Source organism: Neophocaena asiaeorientalis, unplaced genomic scaffold, assembly GCF_003031525.2.
Source record: "Neophocaena asiaeorientalis asiaeorientalis breed wild unplaced genomic scaffold, Neophocaena_asiaeorientalis_V1.1 scaffold427, whole genome shotgun sequence".
Taxonomy (NCBI): domain Eukaryota; kingdom Metazoa; phylum Chordata; class Mammalia; order Artiodactyla; family Phocoenidae; genus Neophocaena; species Neophocaena asiaeorientalis.
In genome coordinates this window covers 5,118,798-5,145,899 of record NW_020172280.1, presented here as the reverse complement: position 1 = coordinate 5,145,899, position 27,102 = coordinate 5,118,798, and the positions used below count along the sequence as shown (strand labels likewise).

At 41.4% G+C, this 27,102-nt stretch overlaps 1 protein-coding gene and 1 pseudogene across 1 annotated transcript in view; both read right to left on the bottom strand.

Moving 5' to 3' along the window:
* The window catches only part of STMND1 (stathmin domain containing 1), a 33,176-nt gene extending 6,752 nt beyond the window's left edge, over positions 1 to 26,424 (bottom strand). The window contains 5 exon segments of the mRNA XM_024764133.1: positions 5,189 to 5,372; positions 10,671 to 10,851; positions 23,003 to 23,183; positions 23,571 to 23,705; positions 26,231 to 26,424. Of these exon segments, the coding sequence (XP_024619901.1) occupies positions 5,189 to 5,372; positions 10,671 to 10,851; positions 23,003 to 23,183; positions 23,571 to 23,705; positions 26,231 to 26,424 (875 nt within the window).
* LOC112412483 (actin-like protein 6A) lies at positions 14,743 to 16,252 on the bottom strand (annotated as a pseudogene).
* Positions 26,425 to 27,102: the final 678 nt, after the last annotated feature.

The following is a 27,102-nucleotide window of genomic DNA, read 5'->3' as shown; positions in this document are numbered from 1 at the left end:
CCAAAGAAAAAAAAAAAAAATTGTTTTTTTTTTTTTTTTTTTTTTTTTTGCGGTACGCGGGCCACTCACTGCTGTGGCCTCTCCCGTTGTGGAGCACAGGCTCTGGACGCGCAGGCTCAGCGGCCATGGCTCACGGGCCCAGCCGCTCCGCGGCATGTGGGATCTTCCCGGACCGGGGCACAAACCCGTGTCCCTTGCATCGGCAGGCGGACTCTCAACCACAGCGCCACCAGGGAAGCCCAACTATGTTATTCTTGCCTACCTTTGCAGACCTGTCACATTTAAATCCTTCTGAGAACACTCCACCAACGCCCCTGACAACCATTCTATTTCTATGTAATACGAATAGGATCACAGTCTTCATCTTTGGCTCTCTTAATGATGTTACTGAAAGTCAAGCCTGTAGTTTTCATTTCTTAATAGATACATTTCCTTCACAATGTAGCTTATATTAATTAACCTTGCTGGTGCCCTTGCAAGGTCCGAGTCTGAAGTCATTCATCTGTGGCACTGGAATCACTGAAAAATGTTTTAATGTTACTCCCACTGACGTGAGCATCAAGAGTCCATAGCGTCTCTCTTCAGAAGGCTTGCTTAGCTACTGTATGTTCCCACAATCTAACCTCCTCCAGATGGCCCTCCTGTTATTTTTTTTTGAATTTTTGAATTTTATTTTATTTATTATTTTATACAGCAGGTTCTTATTAGTCATCAATTTTATACACATCAGTGTATACATGTCAAGCCCAATCTCCCAATTCATCACACACCCCCACCCCCCGCTGCTTTCCCCCGTTGGTGTCGATACATTTGTTCTCTACATCCTTTTGGCTATTTGGGGTCTTTTGTGTCTCCATACAAATTTTAAGATTTTTTGTTCTGGTTCTGTAAAAAATACCATTGGTAATTTGACAGGGGTTGCACCGAATCTGTAGATTGCTTTGGGTAGTATAGTCACTTTCACAATATTGATTCTTCTAATCCAAGAACATGGTATGTCTCTCCATCCATTTGTATCGTCTTTAATTACTTTCATCAGTGTCTTACAGTTTTCTGACTACAGGTCTTTTACCTCCCTAGGTAGGTTTATTGCTAGGTACTTTATTCTTCTTGCTGCAATCGTAAACGGGAGTGTTTCCTTAATTTCTCTTTCAGGCTTTTCATCATTAGTGTATAGGAATGCAAGATATTTCTGTGCATTAATTTTGTATCCTGCAACTTTACCAAATTCATTGATTAGTTATAGTAGTTTTCTGGTGGCATCTTTAGGATTCTCTATATATACTATCTTGTTATCTGCAAACAGTAACAGTTTTACTCCTTCTGTTCCAATTTGTATTCCTTTTATTTCTTTTTCTTCTCTGATTGCCGTGTTTTATTGATCTTTGCTATTGTTTTCTTTGTTTCTATTTCATTTATTTCTGCTCTGATCTTTATGATTTCTTTCCTTCTGCTAACTTTGGGTTTTGCTTATTGTTCTTTCTCTAGTTCCTTTAGGTGTAAGGTTAGATTGTTTATTTGAGATTTTTCTTGTTTCTTGAGGGTAGGCTTTTATAGCTATAAACTTCCCTCTTAGAACTGCTTTTGCTGCATCCCACAGGTTTTGGATTGTCATGTTTTCATGGTCATTTGTCTCTAGGTATTTTTTGATTTCCTCTTTGATTTCTTCAGTGATCTCTTGGTTATTTAGTAACGTATTGTTTAGCCTCCATGTGTTTGTGTTTTTTACGTTTTTTTCCCTGTAATTGATTTCTAATCTCATAGCATTGTGGTCAGAAAAGATGCTTGATATGATTTCAATTTTCTTAAATTTACTGAGGCTTGATTTGTGACCAAGATGTGATCTATCCTGGAGAATGTTCTATGCGCACTTGAGAAGAAAGTGTAATCTGCTGTTTTTGGATGGAATGTCCTATATATATCTATTAAATCTATCTGCTGTATTGTGTCATTTAAAGCTTGTGCTTCCTTATTAATTTTCTGTTTGGATGATCTGTCCATTGGTGTAAGTGAGATGTTAAAGTCCCCCACTATTACTGTGTTACTGTCGATTTCCTCTTTTAAAGCTGTTAGCAGTTGCCTTATGTATTGAGGTGCTCCTACATTGGGTGCACATATATTTATAATTGTCACATCTTCTTCTTGGATCGATCCCTTGATCATCATGTAGTGTCCTTCCTTGTCACTTGTAACATTCTTTATTTTAAAGTCTATTTTATCTGATATGAGTATTGCTGCTCCAGCTTTCTTTTGATTTCCATTTGCATGGAATATCTTTTTCTAACCCCTCACTTTCAGTCTGTATGTGTCCTAGGTCTGAAGTGGGTCTCTTGTAGACAGCATACAGATGGGTCTTGTTTTTGTATCCACTCAGCGAGCCTGTGTGTTTTGGTTGGAGCATTTAATCCATTCACGTTTAAGGTAATTATCAATATGTATGTTCCTATGACCATTTTCTTAATTGTTTTGGGTTTGTTTTTGTAGGTCCTTTTCTTCTCTTGTGTTTTCCACTTCGAGAAGTTCCTTTAGCATTTGTTGTAGGGCTGGTTTGTTATTGCTGAATTCTCTTAACTTTTGCTTGTCTGTAAAGCTTTTGATTTCTCCACATATGTGAATGAGATCCTTGCCGGGTAGAGTGATCTTGGTTGTAGGTTCTTCCCTTTCATCGCCTTAAATATGTCATGCCACTCCCTTCTGGCTTGCAGAGTTTGTGCTGAGAAATCAACTGTTAACCTTATGGGAGTTCCCTTGTATGTTATTTGTCATTTTTGCCTTGCAGCTTTCAATAATTTTTCTTTGTCTTTAATTTTTGCCAAGTTGATTACTATGTGTCTTGGCGTGTTTCTCCTTGGGTTATCCTGTATGGGACTCTCTGCGCTTCCTGGACTTGGGTGGCTATTTCCTTTCCCATGTGAGGGAAGTTTTCGACTATAATCTCTTCAAATATTTTCTCGGTCCTTTCTCTCTCTCCTCCTTCTGGGACCCCTATAATGTGAATGTTGTTGCGTTTAATGTTGTCCCAGAGGTCTCTTAGGCTGTCTTCATTTCTTTTCATTCTTTTTTTCTTTATTCTGTTCTGCAGCAGTGAATTCCACCATTCTGTCTTCCAGGTCACTTATCTGTTCTTCTGCCTCAGTTATTCTGCTATTGATTCCTTCTAGTGTAGTTTTCATTTCAGTTATCGTATTATTCATCTCTGTTTGTTTGTTCTTTAATTCTTCTAGGTCTTTGTTAAACATTTCTTGCATCTTCTTGATCTTTGCCTGCATTCTTTTTCCGAGGTCCTGGATCATCTTCACTATCATTATTCTGAATTCTTTTTCTGGAAGGCTGCCTATCTCGACTTCATTTAGTTGTTTTTCTGGGGTTGTATCTTGTTCCTTCATCTGGTACCTACCCCTCTGCCTTTTCATCTTGTCTATCTTTCTGTTGATGTGGTTTTTATTCCACAGGCTGTAGGATTGTAGTTCTTTTTGCTTCTGCTCTCTACCCTCTGGTGGATGAGGCTATCTAAGAGGCTTGAGACTCCTGTCTTTTTTTTAAAAATAAATTTATTTATTTATTTAATTTATTTGGCTGCATAGGGTCTTCATTGCTGCACGCGGGCTTTCTCTTGTTGCAGCGAGTGGGGGCTACTCTTTGTTGCGGTGCACAGGCTTCTCCTTGCAGTGGCTTCTCTTGTTGGGGAGCACGGGCTCTAGATGCGCAGGCTCAGCAGTTGTGGCTCACGGGCTCTAAAGTGCAGGCTCAGTAGTTGTGGCGCACGGGCTTAGTTGCTCCGAGGCCATGTGGGATCTTCCCAGAACAGGGATTGAACCCGTGTCCCCTGCAATGGCAGGCGGATTCTTAACCACTGCACCACCAGGGAAGTTCCTGTCTTTTCTTTTTGACCCACCTTTTATTTTCTGACCCCCAGTGATTCACCTACAGCAAGAAAAAAAAATCTCTCCTTGTCCTTTCCATATTAAAGATGCATCATTTTTTAGTACTTTGAAGTAAGATAAGGTACTCGAAAATGCCTTGCATCCTGATAGCTAGCCTTGTGCAAATGTAAATTGTCATTATGTTGGCATCAGTTTTTCCATTATGTGGTCCATTTTTACCTTCCTCCCAGTTCCTCTTATTATTGGCAGCCTGATAATATCATTTATAAGGCTTAACAAACTTCTTTCCTTGCCAAGTACTTTCTGCAGTACTTATTTTTCCTTCTTCAAAAGAAAATGCCACTTTGGCTTTTATTTATGAGTTCTCAGCAAGTCCCACACACAGAGAAGGAAATTACCTTTATTGAAACACTAAGTGACCTGGTCTAGGTGCAAACTTGATTTCACTAATGAATCTTTTTATTCCCTATTGACTGTTTTCCCTACAACACAGGGGACTAAGGTGCCTTTGATATAATTTCTGGTCTCAATTTCCACACTTCTGTTTCTTTCTTTTCTTTCCTATTCATTTTCCCTTATGCCTCTTTTCTGTGTTATTTCTTCTTTTTATCTTCCTTCCTCTGTCTATGCTTTAGGATTACTGGTGCTGCTGGCAGTGGCTTAAAAAGAAACCCAAACCAATGAGAACTAAACAAAACAACAGCAAATCTGCCATCTTCTTCATAGGTTTATAAAGAAGATATTAAAAAGTCAAGAACTCAAGACTTTGGCCACGACAAGTTAAAATCAGGCTACAAATAATGCTCACACTACAGAAAAACAATGATAGATCAGTCAAGATGAATCAACAAAGAAAATTAAGGGTATAACAATTTTTATCATTGTATTTATTACCTCATGGTTGAACTCAGGGTGTGTATATAAATGTATATATGTATCTATTTTAGCTTTTACATTTAGGCCTATTTCCTTATTGGATAAGTCAAGGTTCAGTTTTATATTCACATGCCTAGTACATAGGCAATGTTTAATAAAAACTGCTGAAAGAATGAAGGCATTTTATTCAATGGGGCTTATCATGTCTCAAATTTGGTAAAAGCCAAGATATGTTTCATTGGATTCATTAATCATTAACAATCAGGCAATTCCTGAATCCGTAGAGAAGGATGGTGTGCAGAGGGGTGAGGGAGTTTATGGGAGAAAAAACTGGCTTAGATAAATGCCGTAATCTGTACTGTGACACTAAGATGCATATTGGTGGAAAAAATAACTCATGATCAGTCATATTCTGTTGCTATTTTAACTATAAGCTACTGTTAATTACAAAATTACCTGCCGTGACATCATATGATTCTCCATTTCTAAATACTTTGCTGTGGCTTTGTATTATTCCTTGAACAATTAACTCCTCTAGGATGTCTGATGACTTTTGTTGCTCTCTATTCTCTAAGGGTTGGGGTTTATGGATTAATCCACTGATCACTAGGTCTTCCAAAGGAAAAGAAAAAAGAAGAAAAGAAAAAAGAAATTTAAGCACGAAGATTTTATCAATCAAATGCTAAATACATGCCTTATAAATCATGCTAATTAACTCTTAGTCTCAACACTTGTACCTAAATATGTTTCTACTACAAATCTTTATAATCCTTTGAACTTCAAATCCTTAATGTTCTCACAGAGGATACACATCAACATAATATACTGTTTACTTAGCAGGTCGAATATTAACATAACAAAAAGTCTTTGTGCTGCTATGTACTACTTTTTTGTTGTAACAACACTTACACACTTGGGTACGATTATACAGGTTCTGTGCAATAATTATGAAGCTAAACCATAGCCACGAATGAGATAGTCTTTCAGTGACTCTGAGTTGCAGTTTGGTTTCTATGCTTTGTATACAAAGGATAAACAGCGTGATGCTGCCAAGAGACTTCTAGTTCTGCAACCCTGAGTTTACAATTACGCCATCTGCTAAATCTACATAAGTAAAAGCATGCCTTTTTGAAAAGAGTCTTTGAACCAAATCAGAATTGGAGTCGAGTGGTAGCTAAATTTTTATTCTAAAAATGGCGCTGAAATAGTTTATAGGGGAGCACTAATGAGAGAGACCGCTCCCATTACAAATCACCCAATTATATAAATAAGCAAGCAAGCATCTGTTTTTACAACCTCATAAAATAAAGGTGCAATGAAGGGTCCTCAGAAATGAGCTCTCTTCTATTTTAAGAAGTCCATTTCATCCAGTGGATGGAATCTTTTTATGAAAATTTCTAAACCCACTGGTTAACAAAGACAGTTTTCATGAATTTGTAATGGAAAGACAGGAAAAACACACACACGCGCACACACACACACAAACCAGATGTCTCTCACTTCAGAATATTAAACTTCCTGGTATCAGAGACTTCTCTAATTGCCTGCTGCAATTAACCCCAACGAATTTCCTATAGTCTTATCACCTTTCCAGTGCTATGTCTTCTACTCATACACGTGTTTGAAATAAGAGTCAGTTCTCATTTTAAAGTGCTCTGTACAGATTTTGGTACAGAGTAGTAAAGCACGGGTTTCAAGGAGGTAAACTAGAAACTAAAAGAACATAAAAAAAAATCAATAAAGAAGAGGTGAATCCTCTTCAAGGAATTAGAATGAATTATTTGTTAGAAGCTGGGCTTATCTGCAAGGGTCAAAATAATAATAATAATGACCATTTATTGAGCACTCATGTGCCTGGCACTATATTAAGTACTTTATGTTCTTTGTAAGATCTAATTCAAACATAAATTCTGTGACAGAGGTGTTAGTATCTCTTCTTTTTTTTTTTTTTTTTTGCGGTACGCGGGCCTCTCACCGCTGTGGCCTCTCCCGTTGCGGAGCACAGGCTCCGGACGCACAGGCTCAGCGGCCATGGCTCACGGGCCCAGCCGCCCCGCGGCATGTGGGATCTTCCCGGACTGGGGCACGAACCCGTGTCCCCTGCATCGGCAGGTGGACTCTCAACCACTGTGCCACCAGGGAAGCCCAGTATCTCTATTTTATACATAAACTATATGAGAGAGGCTAACTTGCTCAAGGTGACACAAGTAGTAAGTGAATTAACTAGGATTTGAATCCAAGTCTATTTGACATTAGCATCCACGCTCTTCACCACCTCACTGTACTCCTTCCCCAATAGGTTTTGTATCAATAAATGGCTCCCACTGGTCATGGTCCACTTCTCTCTCAGGATGTTCTTAAAAAGAATGTCATCGTTGACATCTGTCACTACCATAACAGAATTATTTTAACCATTTCTATCCATTCTTTTCTGAGTCTACCAAAGTACTTGGCTTGACATTTACAGCTCACTTATACAGAAATCCCTGGGGGCTTCCCTGGTGGCGCAGTGATTGAGAGTCTGCCTGCTAATGCAGGGCACGTGGGTTCGTGCCCCGGTCCAGGAAGATCCCACATGCCGCGGAGCGGCTGGGCCCGTGAGCCATGGCCGCTGAGCCTGTGCGTCTGGAGAGACCACAGCAGTGAGAGGCCCGCGTACCGCAAAAAAAAAAAAGAAATCCCTGGACTACATCAGTCATTTCAGCTAATATTCATGATTTCTTGGGACACTGAAGACTACTGGGGGAATGTTTAAAAATAACATTGTGCTTCTTTCTGATTATAAAAGAAATACATAGTTATCAGAGTAAACCTGGAATATATAAAAAAGAGTAAAGAGGAAAATTTAAATGTCCATACTCTTACCTTTCAGAGGTTGCCAGTTAACATATGAAATTTAATTTTTATAAATTTGACATCATACTGAACATCCAGTTTTATTTCTTATGTAGTTAATATTTACAGTAGCATCAGTTCATGCCATTAGAAATTTCATAAGCCTAAGTGTAAAAAGTGAAATTATGCAAGAAAACATGGGTGGATTTGTCTTTAATCTTGGTGTAGGGAAAGGCTTTCTAGCTATGTCTCAAAATCCAGGTTCAATGAAAGAAAGATTGATAACTTTTACTACATTAAAAAAAACCCTTCAGGGGCTTCCCTGGTGGTTCAGTGGTTGGGAGTCTGCCTGTCGATGCAGGGGATGCGGGTTCGTGCCCCCGTTTGGGAGGATCCTGCGTGCCGCGGAGCGGCTGGGCCCGTTGGGAAAAAAAAAAAAAAAAAAAAAAAAAACCCACAGTAAAAGTCAAAACTAGGTATCACGTACCTCCTGATTTGATGTACTAAGCAGGATACAATATCATTCTTGGTATTCTCGCTAAAAATGCATATTCTGAACCTAATCATGAGGAAATATCAGACAAACCCAAACAGAGGAATGTTCTATAAAGTAAGTGGCTTATATCTCCAAATATTTCAAGGGTTTAGAAGACAAAAAAAAGCCAAGGAATTGTTCTGGATTAAAGGAAACTGAAGTCACACAACAACTACATTAAACGTGTGATTCTGCATTAGATCTTGAACCAGAAATTTATTTCCAAAGGACATTTGTGAGACAACTGACAAAATGTGAATAGGTGAGAAAACAGCACTGCATCAGTGGTAATTGTCTGATTTGGATCCTTGTACTGCGATTTTGCAGAGAATGTTCTTGTTTTTAGGTAATGCACACTGATATATTTAAGAGTAAAGTATCATTATGTCTGTGACTTACTCTCAGAAAAAATATAGATGTATATGGGAGAAGGGCGGAGAGGGGAGAGGGAGGGAGGGAAGAGAGGGGACAGTGATAACACAAACGTGGTACAACATTAACTTTGGGGGAATCTGGGTGAAAGAATACAGGCATTCTTTGTTTTGGACAAGTTTTCTTATCTGAAACTTCTCAAAATCAGAAGTTCTTTTTGTTTGTTTGTTTGTTTTGTTTTGTTTTTGTTTTTGGCCGTGCCATGCAGCTTGTGGGATCTCAGTTCCCCGACCAAGGATTGAACCCGGGCCCTCGGCCGTGAGAGTTCAGAGTCCTAACCACTGGACCACCAGGGACTTCCACAGAAGTGTTAGTTTGTTTTGTTTTTTTACTAAAAGGAAATACTTGGGAAATGTTAGTGTGAAACTTGAAATTAAAAAAAATTTTTATTGACGTATAGCTGATTTACAATGTTGTGTGAACCTTGAAATTTTTAACAAGTAAACTCTGTAGCCGTGAAGAGCAGGGATGCAGAGAGGAAACAGAGAGGAAACTGGGCAGAGAACAAGTAGAAAGCTCAGGGTACCGGTTCTTATTCATCCTGTGGGAAGAGCTTTCCTGAAAACGAATTTACACGACATTTTGAAAACACCTGCTTTGGTGGTTCAGTCCCTCCCCCGCTGGTCTCTCTTAGCACCATCCTGCTTACCTGGGGCCCTCCCTCCCCACACTGCTTTCAACGGTGTACAGATGGCAGGACCGCCTGTCCAAGGGCACCCCTGTCCTCCTAACAATCCCTAGTCTGTTAACACATGGATATCGAGTATTCGTGTTGCAGTCTAGGAGGGATTCTCATCAAGAGAGTCATCAGAGAGAAAAAAATACATGTGCTGGCCCAACACGGAGGTAGAGAAAGAGGCCATCCCTGCCCTGCATCCCCCATCTCCTCCTTCATCCTCAGAGGTCACGCTACACCCTATCAGAAGCACAAGAGGAGGGCAAATGTGAAATTTGCGATGGACCTAGAGAATATTATGCTTCGTGAAATAAGTCAGACAGAGAAAGAAATATACTGTATAATACCACTTATGTGTGGAATCTAAAAAATAACACAAACGAATGCATATGCAAAACAGAAACAGACTCACAGGTATAGAAAACCCACTAGTGGTTACCGAAGGGGAGAGTCAAGAGGGGAAGGGCAAGATAGGGGTAGGTGATGAAGAGATACAAACTACTATGTATAAAATAGATAAACAACAAGGATATTTTATAGCCCAGGGAATTACAGCCATTACCTTGTAATTACTTTTAATGGAGTATAATCTGTAAAAATACTGAATCCCTATGCTGTACTCCTAAAAACTAACATAATATTGTAAATCAACTATACTTCAATTTAAGAAATAAATAAAAAGGGTATTAAAAAAGGAAATTTGTCATAATCCGAGTTGCCACAAAAGTCCAGGAAAAAGAATCTCACTTACTATCCAATCTATTTTCCAACTCTAACTGGTCCCTAGGGAAGAAACTACAGCAATGAGGAAGGAAAGCCTCCCCCCACCCCAAATAAGTCTTCCTTGAAGTCTGTTAAGTTCAATTTGTTTCAAAGGCTGATGAAACAGAAACAAGAGCTCTTAACAACAGAAGGGTAACTCAAGTAAAGTGAAAACATACAATAGGAAAAACCACAAATAGTTTCTAAAGAACACACCAGGTCTACATCACATCTTTTATGTTTTTGAAAGATATTTTTATTGTACATTTGCTTATAACTTTGAATGGGGAGAGACAAGAGAAAAAGTTTGGTGTAGATTTTACTTAATTTTTCAAATGTAGAACTTTGCCTTGGAAAGAGGTTAACATAGTGCAAGTTTTGAGGAATTTAACTAAAGCCTGTGCAACTCGTATTCCCAAGGCCTTATCCCAACCACCAATAAAGGCTCTTAGTTTAAAACAAGATAGTTTTAATTATGTCATCAACAAGAAGATTAATGGTTAGTATTACTCACCTAATGAAGGCCTAAGGCTATGTCTTGGAGATGGCGACCTTGACATTTGAAGCACTGCCTGGTTCACAAAGCTGTGATATGTCACCAAACACACACTATACAATATATTCAGAGAAACAGTATTTTATATAGATCAACATGAACAGGGGCTGTTACCTGAATTTATTCTTCTGTTTCTTTCACTAGGAAATGGGGAACTTTCTGGAATGGTTCCAGGTAAGCTTCCCAACTGGGCCTGCTTGTCCAGGCTTCCAGGGCTGCCCACATTATCCTTGGGCAGCGTAGTTTCAATCTGAGGTCTGAAATTCTCCCCGGAATGAGCCACACCGACATCAGCCTGTGAAAAGGAAACGGCTCTGTAAGAGTCAAGATTTCTTAAAAAATGAAAATGCCATACGGTCTGCTTTGTGAATAGCTGAGTAGTACCCAGCACCCTGTCAATGTGACCTTACGTGGCAAAAGGGACTTTCTTTGCAGGTGGGATTAAATTAAGGACCTTGTGATAGCAGGAGTATCCCAGGTTATCTAGGTGGGCTCTGAATGTAATCACAGGTGTCCTTAGAAGAAGGAGGCAGAGGAAGATTTGATCACAGAGAAGGAGATGGTGATGCAATGTCAGAAGCACGGACACAGTTGGAGATGCTGCAGTACCAGCAATGAAGATGCAGGAAGGGCCACCAGCCGAGGAACGCAGGAATGCAGCTCTAGAAGCTGGAAACATCGAGGAAAAAGATTCTCTCCTCAGAGCCTTTGAAAGGAACCAGCCCTGCAAACATCTTGACTTTCGCCCAGCGGAGCCAATTTTGAACTTCTGACCTCCAGAACTGTGAGGGAATAAAATTGTGTTGTTTGAAGCCACTAAACTTACATTAATTTGTTACAGCGGCAGTAGGAATCTAACACAGTGACTAATAGGAATCTACCAGGTACAAGCTATCACGCTGAGTACTCTGGAGGACACCAAGATGAACAAGTTTAATTATCAAATGTGAAAAGTAAAGACACTGCTATGTATAAAGCCTTTTTATTTATTGTTTTAACATCTTTATTGGAGAATAACCGCTTTACAATGGTGTGTCAGTTTCTGATTTATAACAGTGAATCAGCTATACATATACATATATCTCCGTATCTCCTCCCTCTTGCATCTCCGTCCCACCCTCCCTATCCCACCCCTCTAGGTGGTCACAAAGCACCGAGCTGATCTCCCTGTGCTATGCAGCTGCTTCCCACTAGCTATCTGTTTTACATCTGGTAGTGTATATCTGGTAGTCCATGCCACTCTCTCACTTGGTCCTGGCTTACCCTTCCCCCTCCCCGTCCTCAAGTCTATTCTCTACACCTGTGTCTTTATTCCTGTCCTTCCCGTAGGTTCTTCAGAACCATTTTTTCCCCCTAGGTTTCATATATATGTGTCAGCATACGGTATTTTTCTCTCTCTGACTTACTTCACTCTGTATGACAGACTCTAGGTCCATCCACCTCACTACAAATAACTCAATTTTTGTAAAAGCCTTTTTAAAAATGAAACTACCATTATTGTTTTTGTTTCAATCAAACACTAATCTAGGCTTTGCTGTTATGGTATTTGGTAGATGTGGTTAACATCTAAAATTAGTTGACTTTAAGTAAAGGAAATGATCCTCAAATAATCTGGGTGGGCCTCATCCAATCAGTTGAAGGCCTTAAGAGTAGAACCGAGGTTTCTCTGAGGGAGAAGGAATTCTGTAGATGCAGCTTCAGCTCCAGCCTAGCTTTCTGGACCACCTATTCTATTGTATGGGTTTTGGACTTGCTTTGCCAGCCCTTATAATTGCATAAGCCAATTCCTTATAACACATCTATTTATCTATCTGTTCATCCATCCTACTGGTTCTGATTCTTTGGTAAAACCCTGACTGATACAGAAACACAGTAGAAAATAAGAAAGACCATTCCCTAGACAGAAGCATTATTGACATCTTAGTATATAACTTCCCAAATATGTTTGATTATATAACTATAATCTTTAAAAATAAATTGGAATTGGCCAGTAAGCATATGAAAAGATGTTCAATATCATTGGTCATTAGGGAGATGTAAATCAAAACCACAAAGAGATATCACTTCACACACACTAAGATGACTATCATGAAAAAGACACATCATAAGAAGTGTTGTCACGGATGTGGAAAAATTGGAACCCTTGCACATTGCCATGGGAATGTAAAATGGTGCAGCCACTTTGGGAAATGATTTGAGAGTTCCTCAAAAATTTCCTCTTAACATAGTGTTACCACATGACCCAGAAATTCCACCCCTAAGTATATACCCAAGCAAAATGAAAACGTCTGTTCATACAAAATCTTGCATACAAATGTCCATAGTTATTATTCAAATATCTAAAAAGTGGAAACAGCCCAAATGTCCAGCAACTGATGACTAGATAAATTAAATGTGGCCTATCCATACCAAGGAATATTACTTGGCAATAAAAAGCAATGAAGCTTTTTATTGACTTACGTGTATCAGTAGATACACGCTACAATACAGGTGACACCTGACTACATTATACTAAGTGAAAGAAGCCAGTAACAAAGATCATTCCACTTACATGACATGTTCAGAAGAGGCAGATTAATAGAAACAGAAGGCGGATTTAGTGGTTTCTCAGGAAATGCCTGTTGGCTGCCAATGGATAGTGGTTCCTTTTAGGGGGACAAAAGTGTCCCAAAATTAGCTTGTGGTGATGGTTGTGAATTGTGCATTTTAATGGATGAATTGTGTCAATATATGTGGATTACATTTCAATAAAGCTGTTTAAAAAACAAAAGAAATCAGATTATATATTAAGTGATATATTGTATTTCTGTAACCTTTGTTTTCTAGTAACTATTATATATCAGAGACATTTACCTATGTCAATACATATAGGTCTATCTCATTCTATTTAATGGTGAGAGTAGTTGTTTATTTGACGACTGCATTGCAGTCCATTATGTAACTAAACCACCTACTGAAGGACATCTAGGTTTCTAACTTCTCAATATAATAAAGAGAACTGGTATAATATCTGTGCATATACATCATGTGAACTCACCCAATCCTTCCATGAGAATAAATTCCTAGATGTGGACCTGCTGAGTCAGAGGATATACATACTTTATATTAATATGTGTTTCCAGAGGGCCTTCTATAAATCCTGCACTGACTTACAATCCCACCTTCTCCTTTTAAGGATGTCTATTTCTTCATACCACAGTTTCACTGCTTGTAAATAGGCTGAAACATGGCATAAAAGGGGCTGATAGGTGATTTAGTAAACCACCAACTCCAAAATGCTGGTCCATGTCAAAGTTTTCATAATTCCACAGTAAAAGAAGGAAAATATAAGGAGTCTTTCATAAAGCTAAATCAATTTGATTTAAAGAACTGTCATTTATTTTGAAAGGAAGTAAATTAATATGTTCAGAAAAACTTTTCTCTCCCACTCCTCATTCAATGGAAGTCAAGGCCTCTAGTAGATGTTATCAGCCAGCTTCTTCTCCAAGACACATGTACCAGAGGAATCCTCTATAGTATCCCTAGAAGAGGCAAGAACATAAGCCTCTCCTACAGACTATTGTCTTCTAGCTATTTTTTTTTTTTTGGCTAGTAATTTTTATTTAATTTTAAAAGCTTAAGGTAAAAAATATAGGCAGTAAGTTTTACTAGTCAGTAAAAAGCAATTCTACCAACCCAGTGGTAATATACTAAACAGAGTTGGAAAGCATTTTACTGAAAGCAAAATATTTAGAGAAAATAGACATTTATACAAAATTATAAAATGCTTGTAATAAGAATAAGTACATTTCAAGGAAAGCACAAACTTATTTTAATCTACAGAGCCAGTTAAAGCCTTAAAAAATTTAAGTGGAGGGCTTTGCTGGTGGTGCAGTGGTTGAGAGTCCGCCTGCCGATGCAGGGGACACGGGTTCGTGTCCCGGTCCAGGAAGATCCCACATGCCGCGGAGAGGCTGGGCCCATGAGCCATGGCCACTAAGCCTGCGCATCCGGAGCCCGTGCTCCACAACGGGCAAGGCCACAACAGTGAGAGGCCCGCGTACCACAAAAAAAAAAAAAAAAAATTTAAGTGGAAACTGAAATATGCAAAAATGTATAAACATTCTACAAAAGATGGTTGTTCTTTTCCTGAGTATACTAAAGCTATGAAACATAAGGTGACATAGAAGGTAGAGGTTTGGGAACTCTTCTCAAGGGCATTTCCTTTCTACACACTGCTTCCCTCCTTCTTCATATTCTTGTTTGGAAATCAACATCTGCTGAAATGTGCCCAAAGAAGCTAGAATGGAGCCACCAATCCATGAACTAAACCTCTGTTCCACTGTTGTATTATTTGCAATCAGTTTCAACCGCATACTTGGGGGTGTTTTCTGAGAGAGTTCTCTATTCAACCCGTCAGTAAAGCTCTGTATTAGCGTGTTTCCTCCCGCCACGATAACGCTGCCATAGAGACCTGGTCTGATATCAATATCGCACATTCCAACACTTGTAGTGACAACGTGACTGACGCCCAGCATTGTATTTCCTGATAACCCCTTTACATCGGAAGAGTCAAATAATCCTTCAGGAATCTTTAACCGCTCTGCTCCAAAATCACAGTTGTAGTCATTGGGGAATTCATAATGAACAGTTGGCATCTGTGCGGCTACTTGTTCATCGTAAGTTGAATCTGATACTTGAAGTACTGAGCCTTGAAAATCCTGGATAACACAGTTACACATGTAATTGTGCCAAGACCTTGTAACCTGTGGCCACTTCTCTCTTTTCCAGTTTGCTGGAGATCCTTCACAGTTTCTTCCGATGCAATCATATATGGAGCAATCAGTTCTATATTCATTTCTTGGAAGAGTTCTCTGCACCGCATAGTAATACAGTCTCCAGCAAGAGGGGATTTTACAATGCCTTGCTGAAGGACATAGCCATCGTGAACTGGAACTGCAGTGGTATGAGTGGCTCCACTGTCTAAGATAAGCCCAGTAGAATGACCATTAGCAAATGCTGTCCAAACAGCAGTTTTGCAAAGGAAGAATGCAGGGATGTTGTAGTGTTCAAACATTAACTCTGTCAGTTTCTCTCTCTTTGCTCTGGTATTCCACGGTGCTTCTGACGTGAGACCAGGATGCAGGCTGGCTTCTGATTTGACTCATTTTGGAGGTATGAGCCAAAATAGCCTGGAAACTACCCCAGTCTTCAACCATCCCAGTTTTCAGTGGTGGAATATGGCCTCTGTACTCTCCCTCGGAACACGCAGGACATTAGTATCTATGTAATAGGTGGGACCGCCTTGTTTGCCTTTATCACCATCTATTTCCATCAATGTACTTCCATCACCTCTTTCTACACCATACCAATAGCCATAGGGAAATCCATCTTGGGAGAGTCCTCACCAGCATAACCAGCTTTCACGGTATAGGATCCAATGTCAAAAACAAGGGTTCCGGGCTTCCCTGGTGGCGCAGTGGTTGAGAATCTGCCTGCCGATGCAGGGGACACGGGTTCGTGCCCCGGTCCGGGAAGATACCACGTGCCGCGGAGCAGCTGGGCCTGTGAGCCATGACCGCTGAGCCTGCGCGTCCGGAGCCTGTGCTCTGCAGCGGGAGAGGCCACAACGGTGAGAGGCCCGCGTACCACAAAAAAAAACCCAAAAAACAAACAAGGGCTCCAACTTCATCTCCCCCGTACACCCCGCTGCTCATGGCTGCTATCGATGCGACTCCTACGCTAAAGGCCACAAGGCGAAGTGACTGCAACGGCCGCGACTGCGGGTCCCGAAAAGCGCTGGCCCCCGACTCCCTTAACTTCCACCGCCACCCGCCTCAGGCAACAAAGCTGCGTCCACACCCTTCTAGCCATTTTTAAAATGTCTACTGATTTTACTATTTCGGCCCAAGGGGTGATCTTCTTCTCCTCTGAAACTTCAAAGGGCCTCAAGCCTCCACCCTCCAACTCCCACTCTTCAGCACAGCCCTGTAACACGGATACACGTGCGTGTCTTGTTGGGGGTCACGAATGGTATCAACGAGAAAATGCCTGGATTGCGTCTTGATGAATGAGCTTCCAGTGGGGAAGGAGAAAAGGTCATTCTAGACACAGGAAAAAGTACACACAAAGATAGGGTGTGAAACAACATGGTGTGCCGAGGAACTTGAATTACTCCAGTTTAGCAGAAACAGACTGAGGTAGAAAGTGGTCGGTGCTGAGGTGGGAAAGTCTTTTGCGACAGGTAAAGACGTGTCATTTTATTTTGAAGGCAACAGGAATCTTTTGTAGGATTTTTACACATGGATGTGTAAAAGCATCAGGTATGATTTTTAGAAAAATCACTTTGGGGTTAGTGCAAATGGCAGGAGTAGAAGGAAGGATGGGACAGCATAGAGCAACCAGTTACGATGCCGACAGTTGGCCAGGTGAGATTGGATTACTCATGAACTAGGACCGTGGTAGTGAAAATGGGGGAAAGAGGTGGGCCCCGAAATATCAGAAAGGTGGATAACGGACCTCTCAGAGCTTCAGTTTAAAGGAGAGAGGTCCCTTCTGGCTCTAAATTATGACTCTAGGAACTAAACAGAAAACATTCCCTTTAGGAAAACAATAAAAAGCCAGGACACCAGCATGAAACTCTTGGGACTTGCACAGTAAAAATCATAGCAATTTAAAAATCTAAGCACATTTGACCACCTTCTGGAAGCGTTCCAAAGCTCCCTCAGAGGCTAAGGAGAAATCACCATAGCTAGGTGGTGGGCCCGTCACCCTCGGGTTCTCAGAATTCAATTAGCGATTCTCACGTGTTCGTAGGGAGACTCGCATTGCTTACCACCCTGTTTACAGAACGTGATCACTCCAGCTAAACCAACATCAGTTCATTGTGTTGATGGTTAATTAGTTCTGTGGCTCAGAACTACACGGGAAAATATGAAAAAACAACCAACTGAACAAACAAGTAAGCAAATAAAAACTCAACAGATCTGTACTATGACTCAGCGCAAGGAGAAAGTGGGAGAGGACCTACATGCTTTTCTCTTTCTCTCTCCATCTCTTTCTTCACAGACTCAGTTACTGCCCATGTAGTCCCTGAATGGTAAGCTGACCCAGGAAAAGAGTCTTTATATATTACATGCTATGTTATTATATAATAACAATCATATCAGACAGGGCCTCCTTTTCCTCTGTTATACGAAATATATATATAATATGAAATACACACACACACACACACACATATTTTATATAACAAAGGAATAGGAGGCCATGTCTGATATTTATCTTTTAGGGGCTCACAGTTCACACTGAAGGTAAAGATTATACTGTCCCTCTTTCCAAATGAACTATTAAAAACCAATATCTACAGTGATAGTAAGACAGTTATTTTGACAAGTTCACTTCGTTTCACAGATCCATCGTTTTTTGAACCTAGTAAAGCACTGAGTTACACAAAGGGACTAATTTTGCCATTTAAGATTTCCCAGTGGAGATCCTGAAACAGGGAACTGATTTAACAACAATAAACAAAATGCCCATGTTGAAACTGAGAGCAAACTTGAATGTTTTCAGTCTAACACGTGGCTTTTCACAAAGATCATCTGTCAAATACAAGTCAGAATAGATCTAAATGCCACAACCCTGAACAACCTCCCAATTGTTCCCACAAAGCAATTCATCCAGGCCTTAGCAAGGAACTTTCCCATTTATGCTTATTTAGGTATGGTCTGCCTTCAAGCTCTGTCAGTGACCAAAACTTAAATTGTAGCCAATGAAACACAAGCTTCCAGCATAAAAGAACATGCACCAGCCTTCAGTTTCCAGAGCAGAAATTTAAGGTTTTTCTCTTTTGCAAACTAAGAAGTCTTTCAAACATCTTATCTATGTGCAACACATTCTGGAAATTTTAACACCCAATTTCATAATCTAGACTTGAGAATAGACATAGTCCAAAGATGAGAGATACTTACAAACTAATTAGATCTATGCCTCACAGGGATACGGCATAGACAGTTTTCCTGGTCTACCTATGCGTGCACTTATATTTTCACACCAATAAGAAGTCTGTCTGCAATGGTACTGGGGGAAGGGGGTGGGGAGGTGGGTCGAAGGTTTTATTTTTTCCTTGAGATGAAGTTGTAGCAGAAGTACAGATTCAACGTTTCCACATTTTGTATCAATTTCATTTTATGCTTCCTTGTCTTAATAAAAATTGATAAATTTTAGACAGAATTGAAAAACTGTGAATTCCAAAGTAACAGCTATGCATGGGAATTAACACCATTCCAAAAAAGGTATTACTTTTAACTACAGAAAGGTGTTTTGTTTGTTTGTTGGTTGGTTGGTCTGGCAGTATTATATGTTGTGTTCTAAAGCTTTGGGGAAACAAATTTGCCAAACAGCTTGGAGGGAGGGAGTCATCTGTCAAGGCTCCCTGGAGCTGAAACCTTCTTAAATCAAATTATTGGTAGATGCATTTTATAAATATATTTGTCCGTAGACATATAGGAAGAATTTTCTCATCAAATTTTGATTTTTTTTCTAGTGTACTTCAAATAAATGTAATAATAAATAGCAACCCTCCAAAAACCAAACAGAAATATATATTCATATTTTAACATCTTTATTAGAGTATAATTGCTTTACAATGTATATATATATATATATATATATATATATACATATATATATATTTTTTTTATTGCACTTTAAAAGTTAGCTCCTCGACAACAAATTGCTTTACAATGTATATATATATATATATATATATATATATACATATATATATATTTTTTTTATTGCACTTTAAAAGTTAGCTCCTTTTACCGACAACAAACAAGAATTTTCTTGTTAAAGTTTAGGGGAAAACTGTGAAGGATACTTAGAGATCATCTATTCCAATCTAGTCTCTCCCCTTTTATATTAAGCAAGAAATTTTGAGTTAATCACATAGAAAAAGAGCAATTCTCCATATAAAATAGTTTCCCATGCTTTCCTTCTTATGCATTATTTTATTACCATGTCCTCTTTCCACTTTAAGGGAGAGTGAACAGAAACTCTGCAGGCAGATCTCAAGAAGTTTGATTCAGAATATTTTGAAGTTGTGCCACTAAGAAACATAAATATTTCATGCAGGCAAACATGTTGATCTCATTTAAAAGACATTGCCGAACTAGTAAACTCTCAGCCCTACGCATTTATGAAGGTAGCAAAAAGTACTGTTCTGACAGCCTGACAGTGTTTAATTAATAATCATACTTTTCCCAGATCAGATTTCCAAAGTCAAATGCTTGGGGTAGGGAAAGAGAGGTACAGACGTGAGTCAACTCTGAGTCTATTTTCAGGTTATTTTAATATTAAATTTCCTCCCTCCTGCGTGTCATTAGTCTAGTTATGCTACTAGGAAACAGGAAGATGCTAAGGAATTGAAGGAGCTGGGAGGGACATGCAGTCACCCAAGAAACATTCGTTAATGTCTGCTCTGCACCAAGCACTGTAGCGAGCACTGGAGACACAAAGACAAAAAGCAGTTCTTGGGCTTCCCTGGTGGCGCAGTGGTTGAGAGTCCGCCTGCCGATGCAGGGGACGCGAGTTCGTGCCCCGGTCCCGGAAGATCCCACATGCCGCGGAGCGGCTGGGCCCGTGAGCCATGGCCGCTGAGCCTGCGCGTCTGGAGCCTGTGCTCCGCAACGGGACAGGCCACAACAGTGAGAGGCCCGTGTACCGCAAAAAAAAAAAAAATAAGCAGTTCTTTTCCTCAGTAATAGCTTAGGATGGGAGGCAAGCATGGAAACAAATAAGTACAATGAAAAATTCTGAAATATGATAGGAGAAGGTGTAAGGTCCACTCCACCAGCACGGGGGCAGGGGCAGGGGGACTGCAAAGAGTGGTCTTGAGTCATATTGAAACCTGGGGGCACATTTGCCTGTGGTCCAGGAAGACAAAGAAGGAAAGGTCTGAAGGAAAGAGAACAGGTGCAAAGGCACAGAGGTAGGAACAGAATGGGGTTGGGAACACGTGGTGAGGTCTGACCAGAATCGGAGGGAAAGGAGAGATGAAACTGGAGAATTTGACAGGCGTCAGCTCGAAAGTCGCTCGTAAGGCACACTAAGAACTCAGGATTTTATCTCACATAAATAATGGTAATAATAGTGATTGTAATAATTAATATCAAGTGCTTATTCTGTGCCAAGCTTTGGTATGAGCACTTAATGTGAACTCAATTCATTTAATCCTCACAACTCTATAAAATAACTATTACTACCCTCATTTTACAGATAAGGAAGCCAGGGCACAGAGAGGTCAAATGACTTAACCAAAGTCACACAACTAACAAGTGGTGAATCCAGAAATCAAACCTAGGTAGTCACATTCTTGACCATTGGTTGGTGTGTCTACCTAGTGGGTCACTGACTTTTTTTCAGCAGAGAACTGACATAATCAGATTTTATTTTAGAACGATCCCTCTGGAGGTCATGCGGAAGATTGGAGCTGCAGGGCAGGTGGAGGCTGGTCATGAAGGAAGCACCCAGGGAGACTAATGAGGAGTCTTGTACCAAAATCCAAGCAAGGAAATTCAGGAAGAAACCCAAACCCCTCCCAGGCCTTGAGATGCTTGGCCCAAAGGGACCTAGTGCATTTGACACTTGGAGAGGATTGCTTTTCAGCACTCCTTCTCTATACAACAAAATTATTTTCAGTAATAACCATGAAATGGGACAAATGATAAATGGCCAGAAAACAAACTCAAATAGTGAAAATTTTCTTCTACTGAAGTCTTATATGTAATCATGCCAGTAAAATAAATTTTAAAAGATTTTTGCACAAACAAGGAAAAGCAAAATGGATTAGTACTTTAAAATCACATTATTTTTTTGGAAAAGGAGAGGGAAAAACAGCATTCTTAATGTTACTCCACAGCAGTGATGAATAACAAAGATGACCAAATTGCTCCCAAGAAGCCCATAAATCTATTAGGGAGAAGCAGCTTTAAACAAACATTTACCACGTGATAAGGGAGCACCAGAGTATTTGGACAGTGGTGCTTGGGCTCAGCGCTGACAGGAGAAGTAGGATTTCACGAGGCAGACGGGAAATGGGGCCCAGGGAGGCATTTCAGGAAGAGGGAATGGCATGGGGAAAGGCACGGAGGGTGAGGAAGCCTGGGGGAACTGAGCACTGCAGGTTCTTGGCTTGGCAGACCTGAGGGTCCACGAATGAGAGCATCTGGGGAGCAGAGGATGACATTAGAGAGACAGGTAGGACCAAACGTAAACTTTTGCACACTGCAGGGAATTTTTTTCTTAGCAAGATAGCCTGGTTAGGGTGGTGATGGGAGAGGCAGAAAGACCCAATAATAGGTAATGGGGCCCTAAAAGCAGACAGTGGCGGTTGGGATGGAAAGCAGAAAACAATGTTGAGATGGGTGGGCATCTGGAGACAGGCATCCCCCAGGGCACCAGGGACTAAGCCTGAGTCCCAGCCTTGAGCTGCCTCTGGTTTGTTTTAGATGGACGCACACACAGTAGGTGCTGTAACTGATACTAAAGAATGTCTTGCCCATCATCTGCTGAGAGAAAGTGTGTGCTCTTTAAACTGTAGTTCCAAAAATGCGCTTCAGGAGGGGTGACCTTAAGTCTTGGTTTGCGGCAGGCAGTATGGGCTTATATCAGACTGTCTGGGCAAAGTTATTAATAGGGTTCCCTTCCATTTTTAAGAGTATTCTGCTTTTAATGATAAATTATATGGTAACACTGTCTTTGGGTAACCGCTCCGGAAGGAACCTTTGTGGGTTCCTAGTTCTGTTTGTGGAATCTTGCCCTGGTGGTGAGGATGTAAAGAATCATGGACCGCATTTCCGCCTCCCCCAGCCCATCCCTCCATGCACTACCCTAGAAAAAAGCGCCTATTCTTTTCTCCAGAAGAATTACGGGAGATGCAACCTTGAGGGAGGGTGGGCAGAGTCCTAGGACGAGACTCTTGACAACTGGTTCTATCTCCAGCTCAGCCCCCAAACGAGCTGTGGAGCCTCGGGCAAGTTGTCCACCTCTCTGGGCTTCTAGATCCTCTTGTGAGCAGCACGAGGTCTCAGCCAGACGGCTGCTAAGATCTCTTCCAGCGCTAAGGAACTCCCAAGGGGCCCACTTTCCGGAAGCCTATATGGCGGCTCCCAAGAACTCTCAGTTTCCCCTGTGAATCACCACCAAACCAGCTCTGTGCCGAACGCCCCGCTCATCCCGTTATTCCTACCTCTGCCCTGGGGTGCGACCACCTTCGCGGGCTCTTGAAACACAAAAGCTAGTCCTGTAGCAGCACGAGACCTGGTTAAGACGGCAGTTAAGCGGCCCCAGTAGAAAGTCGCTTCCTCCCCGCCCACCCACTGCCCGTCGTCCAAGCCGCCTCCAAGCGTGGGAATCGCCAGGCCTGCCGGGTAAAAGACTTTGTTCCCGTTTGTCTCTGTTTTTACCTTCAATCCCTCTTTCCAGCCCTTCTGAGGCGCGGGCACACGTCTCTGTTCTGCAGCGGCCCGGGAAGGTCCGCAGCCCACGGTGCGCGCCGCGCGCCTCTCCTCGGGCCGGGCCGCCCCCTGCGCGCCCTCGAGCGCTCCTCGCCGCGCCCTTTGCGCACGTGCGTTTCGGCCCCGCGCGCTGCGCCTCCCCCAGCCGCCCTCAATGACTCCAGACTCTCCCGCCTCGCGCACTTAAAGGCTCGGCAGGAGGCGCTCGACACCAGCGCCGTGGCCCGGAAACGTCGCCACGGTAAACTCCATCACGCGGACCTAGGACCTGGGCGGCAATGGGACTTTTGTAACCGGGACCTGCAAGATCGGAGGCGTTTAAAGGACACCTGGGTTGCCCTCTCCCGAGCCTAGTGAGGGGAGAGACTAATGCCTGGCCACGCTGGTTTTAAAAGTACCCTAGGCGCCAGCATCCTGCGGGGACCTCTTTTTTTTCCTTTCCAAGGCATCGTGGGGCACGTCCCCACCCCTGCTGCCTGAGCCGGGCGCTCAAGCTGTTGGCTTTGGGGCTACAGACCCCGTGGGGACTGTGTAGAAGGAGGTTGCGAGGAAGGCGACCGTAGGAGTCCCGCCGGCGGAAGCAGCGCTTGAGGACAGGTGGACGGTGGAGGCGGCCCGGCCTGGCAGAAGACTGCAGTGGCGCAGGGAGACCCTGGAGGGGACGGGCACGCAAACAGAAGCCCACTCAGTGAAGAAAACCAGACTTTTAGGATCATAAACAGCTCAGGAGCCACGAAATGGGTCATGCAAATCATTTTTATGGAAGGTGCATTTTATGAGCTGTTACCTTGTAAGGAAAGAGGGTGGATGGGTGTGCATATTTCTCTCAGAGAATTAAAATGGTGGCATCCATCAAAGAAAGGCAGCCCAGGCGGACTGCCCAAATGAGCAACAAGTTGTTGGATTTTTTTTTCTTTTTATCCTATTTCCAATTAATTTTTATTTTCCAGAATAAATTATTTTTAAAAGAGTTGAAAGGGATCTAGACGTTATCTACCAGCCCCTTATTTTACAGGCTGCATAATGAGGGAGCTGAAATGAGGCAGCAGGTGGCCTCACTCTGTCCCGTGTATCCGTAACACCAGGCAAATACGAGAAAGGATTCTTGGAAATGTCCTAAAAGTTCTGGATCCTGCTAAGGAAATTAATGGTCATTTGTGTTATAGGAAGCTGATTATTTGCTTTATACCATTTAAGCTCATTTCACTCTCCTTACTGCTGTGAGAGTGCTGCCTGTCAATTTTCCTTTAGCTAAAATTGAAGAAGAGGAAAGATGAGATGAAACTCAAGCCAAGGCATTATGATTGTTGAGCGACAGGCATTAAAAATTTGTGAATGAAGAGTTGAAGCCAGGCTAAAATGGTGTTTTGGGAACATCTCTGTGTTAACTCATGGGTGTAATAAGTCACATGAAATGCTCCAATTGGAAACTGAAAAATTCTCAACTAGAACTCAATACAGAGGACACCTATAAAACGTTCTTGAGAAAGTTTAACGGAAGTTTGTAGGATGAACTGTAAGAGTGAAATACTACAGATCTTTTTTTTTTTTCCTTTGAAGGCAATCTGTGAACAGAGGCTTGCTAGGACATCAGTGTGAATGAATGATACCCAAATGTATTGTGCAGCTATCTTTTGAGGCATCCTATCATTTACAGTCCAAAGTTGTGAAAGATGCCCCTTTTTTTTAACATCTTTATTGGAGTATAATTGCTTTACAATGGTGTGTTAGTTTCTGCTTTATCAAAAAGTGAATCAGCTATACATATACATAGATCCCCATATCTCCTCCCTCTTGCATCTCCCTCCCACCCTCCCTATCCCACCCCTCTAGGTAGAAAAATGCCCTTTTTAAAGGTATGTGCTGGAGCCTGCTTGTACTGTCTCATGAGAGCCAATTCTCGGGAATATTTGGACGTAGTTCAACACAGCCATTACTAAAAATTAAATTATATAAACTCACAATTAAATTAGTTATATTAAAAACAAAGGTAATAAGTACAACTCCTCAGTTTCTAATTGAAGAAGAGGAAATTATTTTAATCAGTTCCTAATTATTACAACTTACTACGTTTCTGAGTTTATTGACGTCTCTTGTATCTGTATGGTGTGCTACTGTGTGTCACTTCCCAACTCCACCTTCAGTGATATCACGTTGATAGTTTAAAATCAGCCAGGGTAGGACTATGTACACCATGAAAACTGGTAAATGCTCCAAATCAAAGGCTTTCTCCCCAGACCCCCTCCCCCTCCCCCAGAGAGCACACCACTGACTGTTTATTCCAGAATGCCAAGGAATGCCTCTGCCCTCTACACCGTCCTCTGACATCTCTCTGCAGTGAAGTGGCCTCTGTTACCCCCAGCCTGAGCCACAGAATGTGTGCTGGTATCATTTCCACATCTCCCTTCACTGGAGCTGGGGCGCTATTCTAAGGCTCCAGGCTCTGTGTCCTTAAGTATCCTGTTCTTGTCTTGGATAACCTGTTTCCACCTGGATGACTGCTAAAGGGAAAAAGCCTTCGAGGCTCACCCAAGCAGGGCTGTCACTTGCTCACTTTAAAGTTTGACTACTACTCTCCATTTTTCTCCTCAGATATGAATAATCTCTGGAAGGTCAAGTTTTTACTTCCCTCCGGAATCTATTTACGCCTGAGGTTTGTCTTGAGCTTTTTTTCCTCTGGAGCGATGAGGGTATTGTAAGGACTTGGGCCTCCCACACTTCACAGTGCACACCCTGGAGATCTCGTTAAAATGCAGATTATGGTTCAGTAGGTTTAGGGTGCGGCCCCAAATCCCACATTTCTGAAAAGCTCCCAGTGCTTCTGTCGCTTTTTGCACAGGGTCACACTTGGAGTGGGAAGGGTGCAGAACTCATCAGAATATCAAATCATGACTTCAAAAGGCAGAAAGGAGAAAGGAAAAATGGGAGGAAGGAGAAAGAATCGAGGAGGAAAATGACAGGGAAGAATAAAATGAAGTTTATTAGACAATCAAGCATAGAGGAAAAGAAACCCTGGCCTCGTTTTATCAAGGTATCCTCTGTCTAGGAAGTACCTTTATCACATAAAATTACAACTAGGAGCCTGAGTGCCATACCAGCTTCTCATCCTCTTCCCTGGTAGAGAAAGGATCTTTGCAAGTTACTGGATCAGAGTGAAGAAGAAAAGAAAATCCTTACTTGCCATCACCCAAGCTCTGGAGGTAGCTTTTCCTCTTCTGTCTGTTCGGAAAGTTACCCTTCCAGGGATGACGGGCAAACCAGAGAGCAGACGTGTCTCCCCGCAGCACTGGGAAGGTTAGTATATCAGGGCGGCAGGGGTTGGCGGGGGCAGCGGTTGGTACCACGCAGCCAAGGGGTTTCAGAGTCCACATTGAAAACTCTACAATTTTAGTTCAGACCCTAAGCTTTTCTAGGAGGTGGGACGTCAGAGAAATCAATTCTGATCCCACCACCAAATCCACTGAGTTTACCAGCATTCTTCCTATGCATAGAAAAATTACGTGCTGACCTTCATTCCCAAACGTGTCCCAACTGACTAATTATTTCAGTAATAGCTGACATTTTTGAGGGCTTGCTAAGGATTAGGTAAATGAGGGAAGCTGATGACTATGTTGGTATTTCTATTTTATCAGTCAATTGGCTTAAAGCAAGGATGGGAAAACTATGGCCCACTGCCTGTCTTTATCTGACACATGAGCTAAGAATAGATTTTAAATGGTTGAAAAAATATAGGAAAAAAAGAACATTAATTAGTAATTTCTGAAAATTACATGGCATCCTAGTTCCATTGTCTGTAAATAAAGTTTTATTGGAACAGAGACACTCCCATTCGTTTACATATTATCTCTGACTAATTTTTGCTACAATGGCAGGGTTGAATAGTTGTGACAGAGACCATATGGCTTATGGAGCTGAAGATATCTATTATCTGGCCTTTTATGGAAAATGTTTGCTGATCTCTGATTTAAAATGATAAAGTAATTCCCACAAGGGCATGAAATAATTCTGCGGAACCCCAACGGCCTGAAAGAGTTTGTACTGCTTCCAGA